Source organism: Ictidomys tridecemlineatus, chromosome 6 (assembly GCF_052094955.1).
Source record: "Ictidomys tridecemlineatus isolate mIctTri1 chromosome 6, mIctTri1.hap1, whole genome shotgun sequence".
NCBI classification, from domain to species: Eukaryota; Metazoa; Chordata; class Mammalia; order Rodentia; family Sciuridae; genus Ictidomys; species Ictidomys tridecemlineatus.
Genome location: NC_135482.1, coordinates 77,534,769 through 77,552,785, shown reverse-complemented (window position 1 = coordinate 77,552,785; position 18,017 = coordinate 77,534,769). Strand labels below are relative to the sequence as shown.

The window sequence follows — 18,017 nt, the reverse complement described above, 5'->3', positions numbered from 1 at the left end:
CAGAGAAAAAAGGCTAGAGGAATACCAAGTTTTAAAAATGGTTTTTACCATATTTAGTAGAATTAGCTATTTCATTATTTTTGCTTCTGAGCTTTCTAAAAGTGATTATGAATTATTTTATTAATTAATATTATTACAGTAGCAATTTTCTTTTTTCAAATAGCAGGATAGGATAATGAATTAGCCCAACACAAGCACTCCAAACCCAAGACTGCCCATTTTTTTCTCAGAACACCCCTATCTTACAGGAGGGACTGTCCTGTCAATAATAGTTCGGAAGATCTCCATCCATGTTGTCATGGTTTGGTTATTCACCAACTGAAGAGGCAATGCATACTGGAAAAACAGAACAACAACATAAAGAATTCCCATTTACCATAAAAACCAGCAATTTTATCTATTCTAAAAGGTTAAAATATGTAAAGTAGCCAATTTTTAAGCATTAAAATAGCAATTTCATATGATTCAACCTAAAATTAACTTGAATTAGATGTGTAAGTATATATCTAGGCTAGGGATATAGCTCAGTTGGTAGAGTGCTTGACTAGCATGCACAAGGCCCTGGGTTCAATACCCAGCACCAACAAAAAGAAAAAGTAAACTTTTAAATTATGTATAATTTTGAAAAAAAATTTAATTAAGCTCTTATTTATTCAGCAACACTATATCATTTCAAATGGACAAACGTAGTCTATAGATGGTAAAAGTAAATAAAACAGGACCTACATAACTATGAGAAGCTTACCTATGGACCTATACTTTAACTAGAATTAATATTCCAGGTAAGTAGTTTTTACTGTTTATCCCTTTGCATGTCAAACTTTTAATTTCAACCACTTTAATGATAATCTTTACCTTACTGAACACTCATGAAACTATTTTTTAGTTACTCTCATCTACACTGTGACATAATAACCACAGTCCACTTTGAAGCAGGCACTTGTCTTCCTGCTACATTGTGAGCTGTAGGAGAGGAGGGACAGTGCCTCTATGTTTATTCCAAAATGTGCTAAGGACATAGTAAGAAAGATAGTCATTGCCCTCACAAGCTTACAGTCTAATTGGAAAACACACACACACACACACACACACACACACACACACACAAAAGTGGTAAAGATAAAGGTGGAGGGATGAAGAGTTTTATAGGCTACATTCAGTTCACACTTTATTCAAAATGCCCTGGGGATGCATTCAGACTTGAATTAGGGTGCAGAGGAGGACCAGGCTGAGAGTTAAGCAAAGAATGGTGATTTCTCTGGAATGTATGAAATATCCAAGTACCCATGCAAATAAATGCTACTTAGACAAAATCAATCTCATTGTACAGACTTTTAAAAAATATTCCTCTGCCTCTTTCCATACTGTCAGTCACTTTTTAGTTACATTATTATTGCAACTGTGTCCCTCAATGCTTTGAAATTTTTTGCTTTCAAAAGAACATATTATATTAGTACATTAACAGATTACGAAAATGGTTAAAAGTGTTAAGGGTATTTACCTATTTTTTAGGTTTTTAGCATGTATAGGTTGAGAGAAAAAAATTTAGATTTTGTCTCATTGGGCAAATAACAATAAGCCTTAGAAAAAATGATTTGGTCAGTCTTTATCTTACTGCTCAATTCCTAGCTATGTTTCTCCCAATAAAAAAGTCAAGTCTGGTCCTAAACAAAAGGGTTATTACCAAATCTAATGGCAAAACGTCTCACTGAACAAAAAATTTGCCTCAAAGTAAAGTGATCCTCCTGAGGAAGATTTCTAAACAGTGCTTCGATAAGTAGAGGCATCATGCATCTTCCTTCCCTATTCTATTAAAAAAAAAAAAAAAAGGTAAAGGAATATACTTTTCTAATATTCTAGTTCTTCTCTCTTCTCAGATTTGCCTCCTTTTCTTTCCTCTCTCAATCCCTCAAAAGGCTGATCTGAAAAACAAATGTCTGGCTCAGACTGTCTTTCGTAAAAGTTTAAAAGATGTAAGGCTGAGGGTATAGCTAAGTGGTAGAGTGCTTGCCTGGCATACCCAAGGTCCTAGGTTCAATTGCCAGTAATACCCCCTACACAGACAGTTTTAAAGATGAGACTTCAATATAACTATAAATCTATATTGAAATGAAATGTTCTGAAACAGTGCCAAGAACTGTCCTGCCTCTCAAGTTCAACAAAACTATCCTAGTATCATGAGGAATTTAACTAAAAACATGTATTAGAGCTTCAATTCACTAATCATACATTATTTAGGGTGACAACAAGGATTCTTCCCCCAACCAGACCTCATTTACTCAAGCCTTTCAAAGATTTATTATTAAATACTTTTATATTTTATACACATTACATGTCTGTCTTATAATTTTTTTTCATTCCCACATTAGTAGCCCTTATAGCTTTCAGATATGAAAAAAGAAAATTTTGAATCAAGAAAAATGAGCCACCAAATCTTGGTTAGCTTTAGGTTGGTGGAAGACAGAGAAATTATCATAAATATGATTTTCCAATAAAAGGACGACTCTATTCTTATTTTCCTTACCCTTTTCTTATAATCATAACTATGCTTTGGACAGAAATGTCTACTAAAAGTTTCGGGGAAAGTAATGTGTTGGTTCTTACTGACCTGGAGCTTCAGACACTGGAATGGAAGCACAGACACTGAATCTCACCTCTGTTAACTTCTGTGATCCTGTTTCTCATATTTCTTTTTAAAAGAAATATATATGAAAATATATAATAATTTTTAATAATAACTGACTCTGAGCATTTTCCACACATGAGGAAGAAATACAAGACCTCATTTTTGGCTTCTGCAGTAGAAACTTACCTGAACAAGAGCATAAAAGATTTTGAGAATCTGTTTCTGTAGTAATACAGAATAATGGGAGGAATCAGGAAGGAGCTGCATGATTTGCTGCTGAATACGTGGCAAAAATATCTGCATCGCTGCTATAAGAGGTTCTCTTTCTTCTGCTTTCTTATATCTACATGAGGAAAGACAAAAAGAATGAAAAATAATGTCCCCTCTTCCCCAAAGAACTATAAACAATGAATGAAAAATATTTGTTAACAACATAAAACAAACCCCTCCCCAAAAAATTTTTTTGGCTTACACTTTCTGTTCAGATTGTTGGAATAAACTTGGGGAGTATGTCCCTGTTCTAAGCAAAATACCTAAAATCTTTCTAAAAAAAATTTAGGCTAATTTTTAATAAAAGCATCCAAGACTAATGCAGCTTTCCTAAATTTTTCTAGTATCTATAGTCATTTTTATTAAATCACAATTCTATAAAATACAAGTTGAAAAGCTAGTTTATATAGGAACTCATAATGTGGGGAAATTTTTTCTTATTATCCTAAATTGAGAAGTAAAAATAACTTACAAATTTAGCTGCTTTTAGATCACTTTAATTGCTAAAAATCTAAAATATTCTGTAAAAATTGTACAAATAAGAGTCTGCACTAATTTCATGAGTCAGCCATGGGCTATGTGTGTGAGCTATGAGCATTTGAGCGCTGGAGGGGACTGGACTGATGCTGTTGTTAATGGGTTGTGTGACATATGTGTCCTTTTCACTTGCTTCGCCTTTGATCCCACACAGCACCTGACATGTGTGTGGCCTTCCAAGATGTCAATCTGCTGACCATAAGACATCACCAAGCAACCTCCTGAAACCCAATCCCATACCTTATTTGGATTGAACTTTCTTGACTGTCTTCCCCTCAATAAACAGGATGGTCTCAGGAGTACTCTCTTTCTTTTGTCTGCCTCTATTGCTTCCTCTGTGGGAGCTGGGGCCAAGAAGCAATCAGAAAAACATACTTTCTGTGTCTGTGGGATTATTCAGTGCCAAACCAATTTACCTGGAGTGACCCTGACTGATTTAGTTGTGTGTTGAGGCACATTAAATATTTTAAAAGGGAAATAAGATTTTGAATGCAAAAGCAGAAATCCTCTTTTAAACCAGAAAATACTATTAAATGTGACCCTAGTCCTCTACCTCTCAAACAACTTTTATGGGAGAAGAATATCCCCAGCAAAGAAACTTTAACATTTTCATTCTTACATCCAGAAAGGTATCTGATTTGACTTATTTCATAATATGCTCCTGAGAAGACAAATGTTAAGGTAAAACATTTAGAGTCTCCAAGTAAAACTGTTAATAAATATTTGAGAAGCACTGCATATTATATCTGCATTAGAAATTAGCAATATACATTAAAAGACTAAAGTGGCTTTGAATAACTGCAGTAAATTAACATGCTTAACTATATTTAACCCAACATTTTCCAAATTAACCTGGTTTTACAGAACACCCACAGCAGACTCTCTACGCAAATTAATCCCAAAGTGACACAAGACTATTCTCTTTAGCGAAGAGAAATCAACTTACTCATAAGTCTTCACTAGTTGGTAAAGACATAACAAACTGCCAAGCCAGCTTCCACTGTTCTGCGACTGTAAGTAAAAGTTTATCTTGTCCACTACCGCTGGCCAGTGACCAGGAAAATCATGCTTAATGATGACACGGAGACACATTGTTAACTGGATTCTGTAAGGTGAGAGGGAAAAAGGTAAAAAATACAAGTAGTTAGAAGTATAATGTATCAAGGACCTCTAATATTTTACATAAAAGTTCTCCAGCTCCTATTTGCCCATTATGTAGTCACAGTCACACATAACTTACCACCATGGATAACGTTATAAAAAATGCATAAATTAGCAAATTCACAGCTTTGGGAATAACACAGAGTGAACTTTTTATAAACTTAAGATGGCTATATCACTAGATAATGTAATTTTATGGGACCTATCATATATACGGTTGACCAAAATGCTGTAATGTGGCATGAGGCTACATTATATGTGGAGTAGGAAGGAAAACAGTAGTCCTTTAAAAAAAAAAAAAAAAATTCCTGGGGCTGGGGTTGTGGCTCAGTGGTAGAGTGCTCATCTAGCATGCACAAGGCACTGGGTTCGATCCTCAGCACCACATAAATGTAAAATAAAGATACTGTGTCCACCTAAAACAAAAAAAATAATAATAAATAAAAGATACTCGGGGCTGGGGATGTGGCTCAAGCGGTAGCGCGCTTGCCTGGCATGCGTGCGGCCCCGGGTTCGATCCTCAGCACCACATACCAACAAAGATGTTGTATCCGCCGAGAACTAGAAAATAAATATTAAAAATTCTCTCTCTCTCTCTCCTCTCTCACTCTCTCTTTAAAAAAAAAAAAAAGATACTCTATGTGCTGGCAGAGAATCAATAAAATAGGTTTTTTTTTTTTAAATTCCTCAGTAGCTCAATTTACTAAAAAATAAACAGAACGAAAATGAATAAAGCTTTTCAAAGTGTCTTATTTTAAAGACAGCTTTTTAAAATATGAACTTAAAAATAAATTTGTAAGGCCAAGCACAATAGTACATGCCTGTAATCCCAGCAACTCAGGAGGCTAAGATAGGGGAATTACAAGTTCGAGATCAGCCTCAGCAATTTAGTGAGACTCTGCCTCAAAATAAAAAATAAAAAAGGGCTGGGTATGTAGCTCAATAGTAAAGTATCCCTGGGTTAAATCCCAGTACCAAAAAAAAAACAAAAAAGAACTCATAAAAATCTCAAAACAATGAATCTACCTCAGCTTTGTAAGATTTCTCAGCATGCTACAGCTGAGAAATCTTATATTTTGGTTACCAAATCCTAAAAGGAATGAGGAGAGAAAATAGTTCATCATTTCAACTAGACAGACTTAGTTTGCAGATGGTAAAAGTAAGAATCTACCTCAGCTTTGTAAGATTTCTCAGCATGCTGTATTTTATATTTTGGTTACCAAATCCTAAAAGGAATGAGGAGAGAAAATAGTTCATCATTTCAACTAGACAGACTTAGTTTGCAGATGGTAAAAGTAAGTTAAATGGAGGTTTACAAAACTATGGGAAGCATCTCAATGAACCAAAACATTGAACACTCATCCCTCATCAGTTAACAACCAGCAGTGAGTGCTGCACTCGTCAAAGCAGCTGAGATACTAATTTTTGTACTCTGAGTATAAGAAAAAAACATGCATTAGCCAGGCAATTTCTGAAGAGGAAAGCTAAGAGCCGTCTCCAAATAAATAAATTTAGAAAGCAACAGAAAAGATACAAAACAGAAAAAGAGACTATCCCTTTGATGAAACCACAAAGTTAAGTGATAAAAGATGTTGTCTCAACATTTAGTTCAGTGATCACTTCCTCAATAGGCTCTCAATCATAATAGAGATTTAAAAATAAGGGAAAAAATGTGGCTTCTAGAAACTATCAACATTATCACTAAATTTGTTCTTACATACAATTTGCAAATGGTTAAAAAATTGGTCTGGCAAATTAGGATTCTATGATACAAAAGAAAAAATGTTCAGTTCAATATCTGCTAACTTGGATTCCCAAAAACCAGTAAATTTAAAAAACAAAAAAAAAGGCTTTTTCTTTTGCTACCAAATCTATTTGAAATTTTCTTTGCAATACTTTTAAATAAAACTGGAGAACTGGAAGAAAATATGTCTTCAGGGTGATTACAATTAAGCCTTAAAGACAGAAGGAGCAAAGCCACAAAGAACTTTCATAACAGGAGGCCTTCTCATGTCACCAGCAACAGTCCTTACAAATAGGTCATATTTGTATGTAATAAAACTGACACTTTTAATTTCTTAAAAATTTCATCTTCAAGGAGCCAGGCACAATGGCGCATGCCTATAATCCCAGCAGCTGGGGAGGCTGAGGCAGGAGCATCGTTGAGTTCAAAGCCAGCCGAGGCACTAAGCAACTCAATGGGACCCTGTCTCATAAAATACAAAAATAGGGCTGAGGATGGGGCTCAGTGGTTGAGTGCCCCTGAGTTCAATCCCTGGTACACCCTCACCTCCAAAAAATTTCATCTTCAGAGCTGGGGTTGTAGTTCAGCAAGAGAGCTTGCCTAGCACGCAAGGGCCCTAGATTCAACCAGCAACACCACAAAACAAGAAAAAAAAATCATCTTTGGTTGACCTCTCAGTTCTTTCTCATTCCAAGCCAAAGAATGACTATGAAAGGCCATCCTTCATGTTACTATGTAAAATCATTAGAAGATTCAGGTAAATCAGAAAATGTAAGCATTTTGACAAAAAAATGGATACATGATGATACTGCAGGGTTATCAGGACCATGACTGGCAACTAGTGAGAATCATGATGATTTTCATCAATTAGCACATCTATTTTCTCCCCTTAACAAAATAACTGCACAAATGGTTCAATGTTTGTTCTTCCTGTTACTGTTACTCTCTTATTTACCTCCTTTCCCATTGGCTATATCATAATTTCTGTTAGACGCTCAGGGCTAAAGTTATAATTAAACAATTTCATTCCCTTACCACCGTTTAATCTGTTTGCTTCTTTTCTTTTCTCTTTTGTACTGGAGACTGAACCCAGAGACCTTTTACCACTGAGCTACACCTGCACCCCTTATTTTTCACTTTGAGATAGAATCTCTAAGTGGCCAAGGTTGGCCTCAAACTTACAATCCTCTTGCCTCAGGCTCCCCAACAGCTTGGATTACAGGCATGCACCACTACATCTGGCTTGCCCAACATTTTTTTTTAATATTTATTTACATGTAGATGAACACATAGTATCTTTATGTATTTCTATGTGGCACTGAGAATTGAACCCAGTGCCTCACACATGCGACGCAAGCACTTTACCACTGAGCTACAATCTCAGCCCCTTGCCCACCATTTTTAGCTCATATGTTGGAGTAAATCTGTTTCTACTACTTTAATCCATTTTTTTCCATTATTCCAAATATGAAACTATAAAAACTAATAAGTTGAGCAACAAATACAACACTATGGTAAATAATATTTGAATATTTACTATATTTGCAGAATTGGAAACTTGGGACTTAATGGGTTTAGACTGCAAATCTTGGGGCTGGGAGTGTAACTCAGTGATAGAGTTAGCATGCATAAGGCTCTGGGTTCAATCTCTAGTACTGTAAGAAAAAAGAAAAAAATCTCAACCTAAGACTGCAAAATCTGTATGACTCATTGGCTTTGTTGCTTAACAGAACAGTCACTAACTACATATACACACTGTAAATGCATCAAAATTAAATGAAATTTAAAATGCAGTTCGTCAGTTACACTAGCCACATTTTCAAGTGCTCAAAAGGCAAGTCACATGGCTAAATACTGGACAGTTTGGACAAAGAACACTTCTATCACTGCAGAAAGTTCTATTGGGCAGTGCTCTCTACAGCCTCTAATCTAATCTATGAATCTAAAAAACTGGCATTAACTTTTGTAGTTTATATTGACTATTCTTTCTTTGCTGCAAGAAAAGACATTTAGTTCATTTAAAACATGAATAAAAACATAGGTAAAGAATTAAAATAACAGTAGATTAAAATTTCCAGAATTGGCTGGGCACAGTGTAACCCCAGCGGCTTGGTAGGCTGAGGCAGGAAGATCACAAATTCAAAGACAGCCTCAACAACTTAGCAAGGCACTAAGCAACTTAGTGAGACCTTGTCTCTAAATAAAATATTTTAAAAAGCTGGGAATGTAGTTCAGCACTCCTGGCTTCAATCCCAAGTACCAAAAAGAAAAGGAAAAAAAGAAAATTCCCAGAATCAATCCCTCATATCAAAAAAAAAAAAAATGAAAGCAAATATAAAAGAAGAGATTATTATTAACAACATAGGTTATTTACTTCACAAGAATTTACACAATCATTTTAGTTAAGTTTGATTTTTACCTTACTTTTTTTTTGAGGCAACTTATGACAACTAAATCTTTTCCAAAATATTTTGAGGCAAAGAATTATAAATGCAAAGACATAAGTTAGATAATACTCCTTGAGTGTCCATCTTTCTTATTTACCTTTTTTAAGAAAAAAAACAAACTCATCGCTCTCATCCCAGATCCAAATATTTCATGTTTCCTAGTAATTACACAGATAAAACACAACATACCTCACTAAATCTGGTGATCGAATTATCCCTTCCACAATGTTATCACGTATTTGCTGGCGGTCATTTTCATGAATATTGAAGGGAAATATTGCTTCTCCTGGTGGAGGTTCTCGATCTGGCCAATACTGGGTCACCATGTTCTTTAGGTAGATGGCAGCTGTGTTTGGGAAAATAATGTTAATGTGTTAGTATCAAAAGAAATGCTTTAATTCAGCTGAATAGGGCATGAAAGGATAAGCCTTTCAGTGCCGAACGTGACACCCAGCAGAAAAGGCAAATCTTGCAGGAATAAAGCCAAGTTAGGAAGGGGAAATGGATAAGAATTTAAAGGTTTCACTTTAGGTAGTCAAAGCAGAAAATATTTTGCCAAATCAAACTCCAGAGCTTAAAAGCCAGAAAAAAATGATCTAGGAATCGTGTGTGTGTGTGTGTGTGTGTGTGTGTGTGTGTGTGTGTGTGTATCTCCTTAGACAAAACACAAAGTGGTCTAAATGAGGCCATACAAAACACACACTAAGATCACAAAAATCACACTTTTCATAATGCCTAATACTGAACTGACAACAGGTAAAACTCTGCTTTCCTTTACACAGACTGGTATTTCCATTTATTTTCTCTCACTGGCTACTATCTGGTACTACCATCTTAGAATATTTATGCTTTTTAAAGCACTGGTAATTTTTATTTAACCCTTTTGAGATATTTATTACTTATAATTAATAGGGAAATTGGGCATCATTTCTATCCTTCAAATATTTTTGGAAAATCTCAGAAAAGAAATAAACAGAAGAAAAATTTCCTATTAATTTCTATCAATTATTTTGTTCCCACTCTTTGTTTTTATAAGAGATGTCTTTATTTGTTCTTTTTAGTTATCCATGACACCGTAGAATGCATTTGACTTATCATAGATACTGGAGTATAACTTCCTATTGTTGTGGTTTACATGATGTAGACTACACTGGTCATGTATTCGTATATGAATACATATATTCTTTCCCATTCCCATCCCCTTCCTTTGTCACCATTCCAATCCAGTGAACCTCCACTCCCTTCAACCCCATTGTGAGTCAGCATCCACATATCAAAGAGAACATCTGACCTTTGTTTTTTGGGATTGATTTATTTCACTTAGCTTGAGAGTCTCCAGTTCCAACCATTTACCAGCAAATGCCATAATTTCATTCTTCTTTATGACTAAGTAATAGTCCATTGTGTATAAGTACCACTTGTTCCTATTCTTTTTAACAACCCTCAACTTTTAACAGTAAGCTTTTCAAAGAAGATGAAATACTATTAAGGGATTTTAAGAGAAATGTTAAGTTTTCTAACTGTTCCAATTGAACGCTGAATGAAGGAAAAATACTAAAGATATTCATATTAACAATCTTAAAACCTCCCTTTAATCATTTAAGTATTTAATAGTTAATTGGTCAGAGCTCAGAAATAAAACACTAATATCATCTTAATCTAATTCATAGTGTTATACTTCATTTTCTCACCAAATCCACTTATTATTTATGTATCTTAAGTTTAAAATTAGTTTTTGTTGGAACATAATATTTGAATGATTGTGGTAATTCAACTCACATATTATATACATGTATACAATCTTTAATAATCCAATCGTGGTTTCTTTGGTTTTTGAGCTAAATCCCTAGTCCCCAATAATTGATTTCATTTCATGATCTACCTCCTCTACTCCACTGAACTTCCTATCACTCATCTATTCATATTTCACTGGTCCTTTTTACTTATAAATATGAAATTACCTGTAGTAATATTTAGATAGGTACATGAAATGATTTTCTTAAAATCATTTTTCATTGCCTCCGCTTATTCATCCTCTCACTCTGTAGATCTTCTTCTACATTACTAATCTTTGCATTGTCTTTACGTTATTCTATCACTCTCGCCCTCTTCCTTTATTTTACTCTAGTTTCTGCATATGAAAGAAAACATTTGATCTTTGTGATTCTCAGTTTGGCTTATTTCACTTAGCATGATATTCTCCATTTCCACAAGTTTACCAGCAAATGCCATAATTTCATTCTGTATTGTTGCTAAGAAGAACTCTAATCTAATTTATCAATCTATATCTATTATCTATCTACATATCTATATATATATATATAGATATATATATGTTTATTATCTATCTATATATATCTATCTAATCTATCAATCTATGTCTATTATCTATCTATATACCTATATTAACCCATTTATTTATAGGCACCTGTGTTGATTCCATAGTTTACTATTTTTAATTTTGCTGCTATAAACACTGAAGTAATGTTTTAATCATAATTTTTTAATGGACATAACACAATGCCTTTATTTTTATGTGGTGCTGAGGATCAAACCCAGGTCCCACCCATGCTAGGCGAGCGCTCTACCACTGAGCCACAATCCCAGCCCCTTAATCATAATGTTTTAATAAGTATTTCCATCTCTTCAAACATTCACTTTTACGTGCTGGGAATTTTGTACTATTCTAATCATTTTGAAATATGTCATAGATTGTTTTGATCTATCATTACCTTATTGTGCTAAAGAAGAACCAGAAGTAATTCCTCTACTCTGTTTTGGTGCCCCTTAATGAAATTCTTTCTAATCCCTCTTCACCCTAACTTTTCAAAAGTCTAATGACCACTATTCCATTCTCTTCTTCTACAAAACTGACTTATTAGCTACCACAAATGAGTGAGAACATATGCTATGTGACCTTCTGTGTTTGTCTAATTTCACTTAGCATAATGACCCCCAGTTTTGTTCATGTTGCTACAAATGACAGAATTTCATTCTTTTTAGGGAAGAATAATATTTCATTTGGGGGGGATCTTTATCCACTCAACCACTGAAGGGGATCTAAGTTGATTTCATATTTTAGCTGTTATGAAAAGTACTGAAATAATCAGGAGAATACAAATGTTTTTGGAATAAGAATTTTATCACCTTTGGACATATACCCAGAAGCACAGTGCTGGATCATATGGAGTTCTATTTTTAGTTTTCTGAGGAATTTCCATACTGTTTTCCATAGTGATTATACTAAATTTACATTCCCACCAAAAGTGTATAAGAACTCCCTTTTAGAGAAAAGGAAGCATTTGCTTTTTTAGTTATTCTTTATTTGCAATACTGTGGATCAATCCCACAAGGCCTCACACAGGCTAAGGAAGGGCTCTACCACTGAACTATGTCCCCAGCCCATTTTGTGTTTTTTGATGATAACCATTCTAACTGGGGTGAAATAATATCTAACTGTGGCTTTCAGTTGCCTGCCTCTCTCCTTCACAAGCACAATGTATCATCACTTAAACTTCACTCTCTACTCAGAAACACAACTACAGAAATAAATTGGGCTCCACAACCTCAAAGGATCAAGATAGTGCTGTTATAAACTCGGTGAGGCAGAATGCCATGCTTTGTAGGTGATCTTTCGAAGCCTTTGCATTCTTCATCATAATTTGGTAGCCCTTCTCTCCATTGCTATTACTTCAATCTGTTAAAGGCTAGGAGATCTGATAACAAATGTATAAGCTATAAATAAAATTAAACAGATTTTTAGTAAGAGCAGAGAAGCATCCTACAAATAAAATAGTTTTAAGAAAAGAGCTTTTTGAAATGCTTCTGAAATGATAAACATTATCCTTCTGTTTATCACTAGCTTCTTCATTTTATAATGCTGAAGTTAGTCTTAACAAACAAATTACACATAAAAAACTGTAAATTGTAATATCATCACCCCATCCCTTTGACATACAAAAAGGAAAACAACCTAGAAGAATGAAAACCAGGCGGGGGGGGGGGGTCCTGTTAAGCTTTTTTCTGTTTTTTTCAATTGATTGGTCCTTCATCATTCACTGCAGATGACTTCTTCAGGTCCAATATAATATTCCTCTCAACCTCCACTTTTAAATACAAACTACTCTTCTCACAGCAACTGCAAAATGCATTAAAGAAAAGTACATTCTGAAGCCAAGTTTACATTTACTAAAGGGTCTCTTTCTCTTCAGAGACAAGGAGTTGAACACTTAAAAACAAAAGTGACTTGAAAGATTCCAAACTACAACTTCAATATCCTATATTTAAAACAGGCTTCTTCCCAGGCAAGGTGGTGCACTCCTGTAATCCCAGCAGCTTGAGAGGCTGAGGCAGGAGGATTGAGAGATGAAAGCCAGTCTCAGCAACTCAGTGAGAACCTGTCTCCAAATACAAAAAAAGGGATAGGGAAGTGGCTCAGGGGTCGAATGCTCCAGTAGCAAAAAAAAAAAAAAAAAAAAAAAAGGCTTCCTTCTCTACATATTACCTGGTTATAATATTATTATGCTTATCAGTACTTTGAAAGGAAAGCAATAGAGCAAACCTCCAAATTTATTTTGACATGACAATATTAAAATATTAATTTTTTTCCTATTTCTTGAAAATTCACAGTAAGCCAAAAGCAAACATTTACTACTAAGTTTACTTAATAATAGAAAGAATATTTTAGAATTGTCTACCAAAAAAGATGAAAATTTTAAAAAAAAAATTTCCCAGGGACCTGGGGTTGTGGCTCAGTGCTAAAGTGCTCGCCTAGCATGCACAAGGCACTGGGTTCGATCCATAGCACCTCATAAATGTAAAATAAAGATGTTGTATCCACCTAAAACTTAAAAATAAAGATTTTTTTAAAAAATTTTCCAGCACCAAGAAACAAAACACTAACATCTTAATCCAATTCATAAGGAAATAAATTTGTTTTCCTACAAAAACAGGGCTATGTAGAGCTATATCTTTCCACTTAATTTTTCTTTTTTTGGTTGGTTCGTTGTTTGCTTTTGATTTGTTTATTTTTACAGTTTATGTAGGCTGATCTTTCTTTAAAACAAAGACCACATCATTCTATTTTTAATATGATGATGAAATGACAGGCTAACTAGATGTCACCTTAAAGTGATAAAGCATCCTTGTATTTTAATAATAGACTAAATAGAAAAGAACATTTATAAACTATTCTTTAGGATAGCTGTAAAATGTTATACAATATATTTCAAACTCGATGGCAAAAATGGATGCTTTAAGATTGAAAGTTTGTTCAAATACATTAGGAAATAATCAGTCACCAAGCCAAACTGTCCTGCAGATAAAAGATTTAAAATTCACATACATTATAAAGAAAACAAGCACCTTTACACACAGATTATATTTTATATGAAAACTTCATTACCTAAGTTATTAAGATTCAAAGTTGTAGAGCTAGAGATATGGCTCAATGGTAGAGCACTTCCCTAATATATAGGAGGCCTTGGGTTGGATTCCAAGCACCAAAAAAAATAATTTTTTAAAAAAAGTTATGCACAGGCGCCCAGCCAGACCGAAGGAGGAAGTCCGGCCCCGCCCTGAGTGCTAGTCAGGAGGAAGCCCATCAACCCTTAAAACCCATCAAAGGAGGTGTGGCTACCAGCAAGGTTCTGCGGCTGATCCAGGTTCCCGGTTTCCAACTCCCCCACCCTCAGCTGCAATAACTCAAAATATTTCCCACAAGCTTTTGGGGGTTGCAGCTATCAACGCAAAACAACAACTGTACAGGCACCTGGTTTCTACCTCAGAGACTAGAGTAGGGAAGATACAGGTGGAAGATCATTTCCTTTCACACTGGCTATATCCACCACCCTGAATACAGAGGCTCAAGCTAGGAATAGACAACGCCACCTACTGGAAGCAAGGAAAACAGTGTTCTGGGAGACTTTTTTTTCCTCTTTCTTTCTCTATAGAGGAATTGCATATACCCCACCTCCCCCCCATTTTTTTCTTTATTTCTCTTACTTCCCTTTTCTTTCTCTTATTTCTCTTTTCTTCCTTGTTATTTTTTTTCTTTTTTTTAATTCGTATTCTCTCTATCCCACTTTCAACCACCTAACTTTTGCTATCTATACAAAGGGTAACTATCTAAATACAGATAGGAGGTTGAGTCTATACATTCTTCCATAAATTATCAGTCTAGTGGTTAGAGTTCTCCAAAGGTGCTAAGTAAGTTTAACCTCATACCCTCACTCCTTTCCCTCTAAGTATAACATCCTTCATCTGAAATTAAGTTTTCTATATGCCACCAGATATGGTACGCATTTTATGAAACTAATGAATATATTCTTTTTTTTTGAGAATTTTTAATATTTATTTTTTAGTTCTCGGCTGACACAACATCTTTGTTTGTATGTGGTGCTGAGGATCGAACCCAGGCCGCACGCATGCCAGGCGAGCGCCCTACCGCTTGAGCCACATCCCCAGCCCCTGAATATATTCTTAAGTAATAATTAAAACCAATATCTATAGTCTTAGAATCTAAATATAAATGTATTAATAATGAAAACTTGTGCTTAGATAATGTACTGTTGATATTGGGATCTGTTAACATTGTCTTTCTCCGCAAAAGAGGAATTTTGGAGCTATACAAGAACAATACAAATATATAAGGGAAAAAACATTAGCACAACAGTTTCACAAAGCTAGAAAGAATCATGAGCAGTATGAAAAGACAAGGAAAGAAAGGACCACAAACAATACAGGTCAATTCAACATTAGACGAGGTAATATCTGCAGCTGATGCAATGTCAGACAAAGAGTTCAGGATATACATGCTTCAGATGATCTGGAGTCTCAAGGAAGACATTATACATTGAATTCAGACAATGAAAAATCACTTTGACAATGAATTACGTAAACAAATCCAAGAAGCAAAAGATCAACTCTATAGGGAGATAGAGGATATAAAAAACAAACAAACAGAAATCCTGGAAATGCAGGAAACACTAAACCAAATTAAAAACTCAAATGAGAGTATTACCAGCAGAGTAGAACACTTAGAAGATAGAACTTCAGACAACGAAGACAAAGTTTTTCAACTTGAAAAGAACACAGACAGCTCAGTGAGAATGTTAAGAAATCGTGAGCAAAAAAAGAAAGAAAGAAATCATGAGCAGAACATACAAGAATTATGGGATAACATCAAGAAACCAAACCTAAGAGTTATTGGGATACAAGAGGGTACAGAGGTCCAAACCAAGGGAATGAGCAATCTATTCAATAATACTAGAAAACTTCCCAGACTTAAAGAATGAAAAAGAAATCCAAATACTAGAAGCCTACAGGACACCAAATGTACAAAATCATAAGAGATCCACACCAAGACACATAATAATGAAGATGCCCAACATACAGAATAAGGAGAGAATCTTAAAAGCCACAAGAGAGAGGAAGCAGATTACATTTAGGGGTAAACCAATCAGGATAACTGCTGATCTTTCAACACAGACTCTGAAAGCTAGAAGATCCTGGAACAACATATTTCAAACACTGAAAGAAAAAGGGTTCCAACCAAGAATCATGTATCCAGCGAAATTAAGCTTCAGGATTGAAGATGAAATAAAAATCTTCCACGATAAACAAAAGTTAAAAGAATTTGCAGCTAGAAAACCAGCTCTTCAAAACATTCTTGGCAAAACATTACAGGAAGAGGAAATGAAAAATAACAATGAAAACCAACAGCGGGAGGTAGTACAGTAAAGGAAAAACTAAGCATAGAGGAAAACAAATCATGTTAAGTATCATACATAACCAAATATGGCTGGAAATACAAACCATATTTCAATAGTAACCCTAAATGTTAATGGCTTAAATGCACCAATCAAAAGACATAGGCTAGTAGAATGGATTAAAAAAAAAGATCCAATAATATGCTGCCTACAGGAGACTCATCTAATAGGAAAAGACATACACAGACTGAAGGTGAAAGGTTAGGAAAAATCATATCACTCATACGGACCCCGGAAGCAAGCAGAGGTGTCCATACTTGTATCAAATAAAACAGACTTCAAGCCAAAGTTTATCAAAAGGGATAAACAAGGACACTACATACTGCTCAAGGGAACCATACACCAACAAGACTTGACAATCACTAATATATATGCCCCAAACAATGGTGCAGCTACGTTCAAACAAACTCTTCTCAAGTTCAAGAGTCTAATAGACCACAACACAATAATCATGGGAGATTTTAACACACCTCTCTCACCAATGGACAGATCTTCCAAACAAAAGTTGAATAAAGAAACCATAGAGCTCAATAATACAATTAATAATTTAGACTTAATTGATATATACAGAATATACCACCCAACATCAAGTGGATACACTTTCTTCTCAGCAGCACATGGATCCTTCTCAAAAATAGACTATATATTATGTCACAGGGCAAATCTTAGCAATTACAAAGGAGTTGAGATACTACCATGCATTTTATCTGATCATAATGGAATGAAATTGGAAATCAATAATAAAATGAGAAAGGAAAAATCCTACATCACATGGAGATTAAACAATATGCTACTGAATGAACAAAGGGTTACAGAAGACATCAAAGAGGAAAGTAAAAAATTCTTAGAGGTAAACGAAAACTCAGACACAACATATCGAAATCTCTGCGACACTATGAAAGCAGTACTAAGAGGAAAATTCATTTCATGGAGTTTATTTCTTAAAAGAAAAAAAAAGCCAACAAATAAATGACCTCACAATACACCTCGAAGCCTTAGAAAAAGAAGAACAAATCAGCAGCAAATACAGTAGAAGGCAAGAAATAATTAAAATTAGAGCTGAAATCAATGAAATTGAAACAAAAGAAACAATTGAAAAAATTGACAAAACTAAAAGTTGGTTCTTTGAAAAAATAAATAAGATTGATAGACCACTAGCCACGCTAACAAAGAGAAGAAGAGAGAGAACCCAAATTACTAGCTTATGGGATGAAAAAGGCAATATCACAACAGACAATTCAAAAATACAGAAGATAATTAGAAATTATTTTGAAACCCTATACTCTAATAAAATAGAAGACAGTGAAGGCATCAATAAATTCCTTAAGACATATGAATTGCCCAGATTGAGTCAGGAAGATATATAAACAACCTAAACAGACCAATTTCAAGTGAGGAAATAGAAGAAGCCATCAAAAGACTACCAACCAAGAAAAGCCCAGGACCGGATGGATATACAGCAG

The 18,017-nt window shown here is 34.7% G+C and overlaps 1 protein-coding gene across 4 annotated transcripts in view; it reads right to left on the bottom strand.

Moving 5' to 3' along the window:
- Ipo8 (importin 8) overlaps positions 1-18,017 on the bottom strand; it is a 76,836-nt gene that overhangs the window by 45,953 nt on the left and 12,866 nt on the right. For 3 of the 4 annotated variants that reach the window (XR_013422995.1, XM_078014966.1, XM_078014965.1), the window contains exons 3-6: positions 8,975-9,131; positions 4,380-4,538; positions 2,813-2,969; positions 247-336 (exon numbers count right to left, since the gene is read on the bottom strand). Coding sequence is in view for 3 of the 4 variants with exons in the window: in XM_078014966.1 (XP_077871092.1) it covers positions 247-336; positions 2,813-2,969; positions 4,380-4,538; positions 8,975-9,131 (563 nt within the window). In the remaining variant the exon portion in view is untranslated. Of the gene's footprint in view, positions 1-246; positions 337-2,812; positions 2,970-4,379; positions 4,539-5,765; positions 5,807-8,974; positions 9,132-18,017 lie in introns of those variants that run through there. The other variant, XM_078014967.1, reaches the window with a different exon arrangement.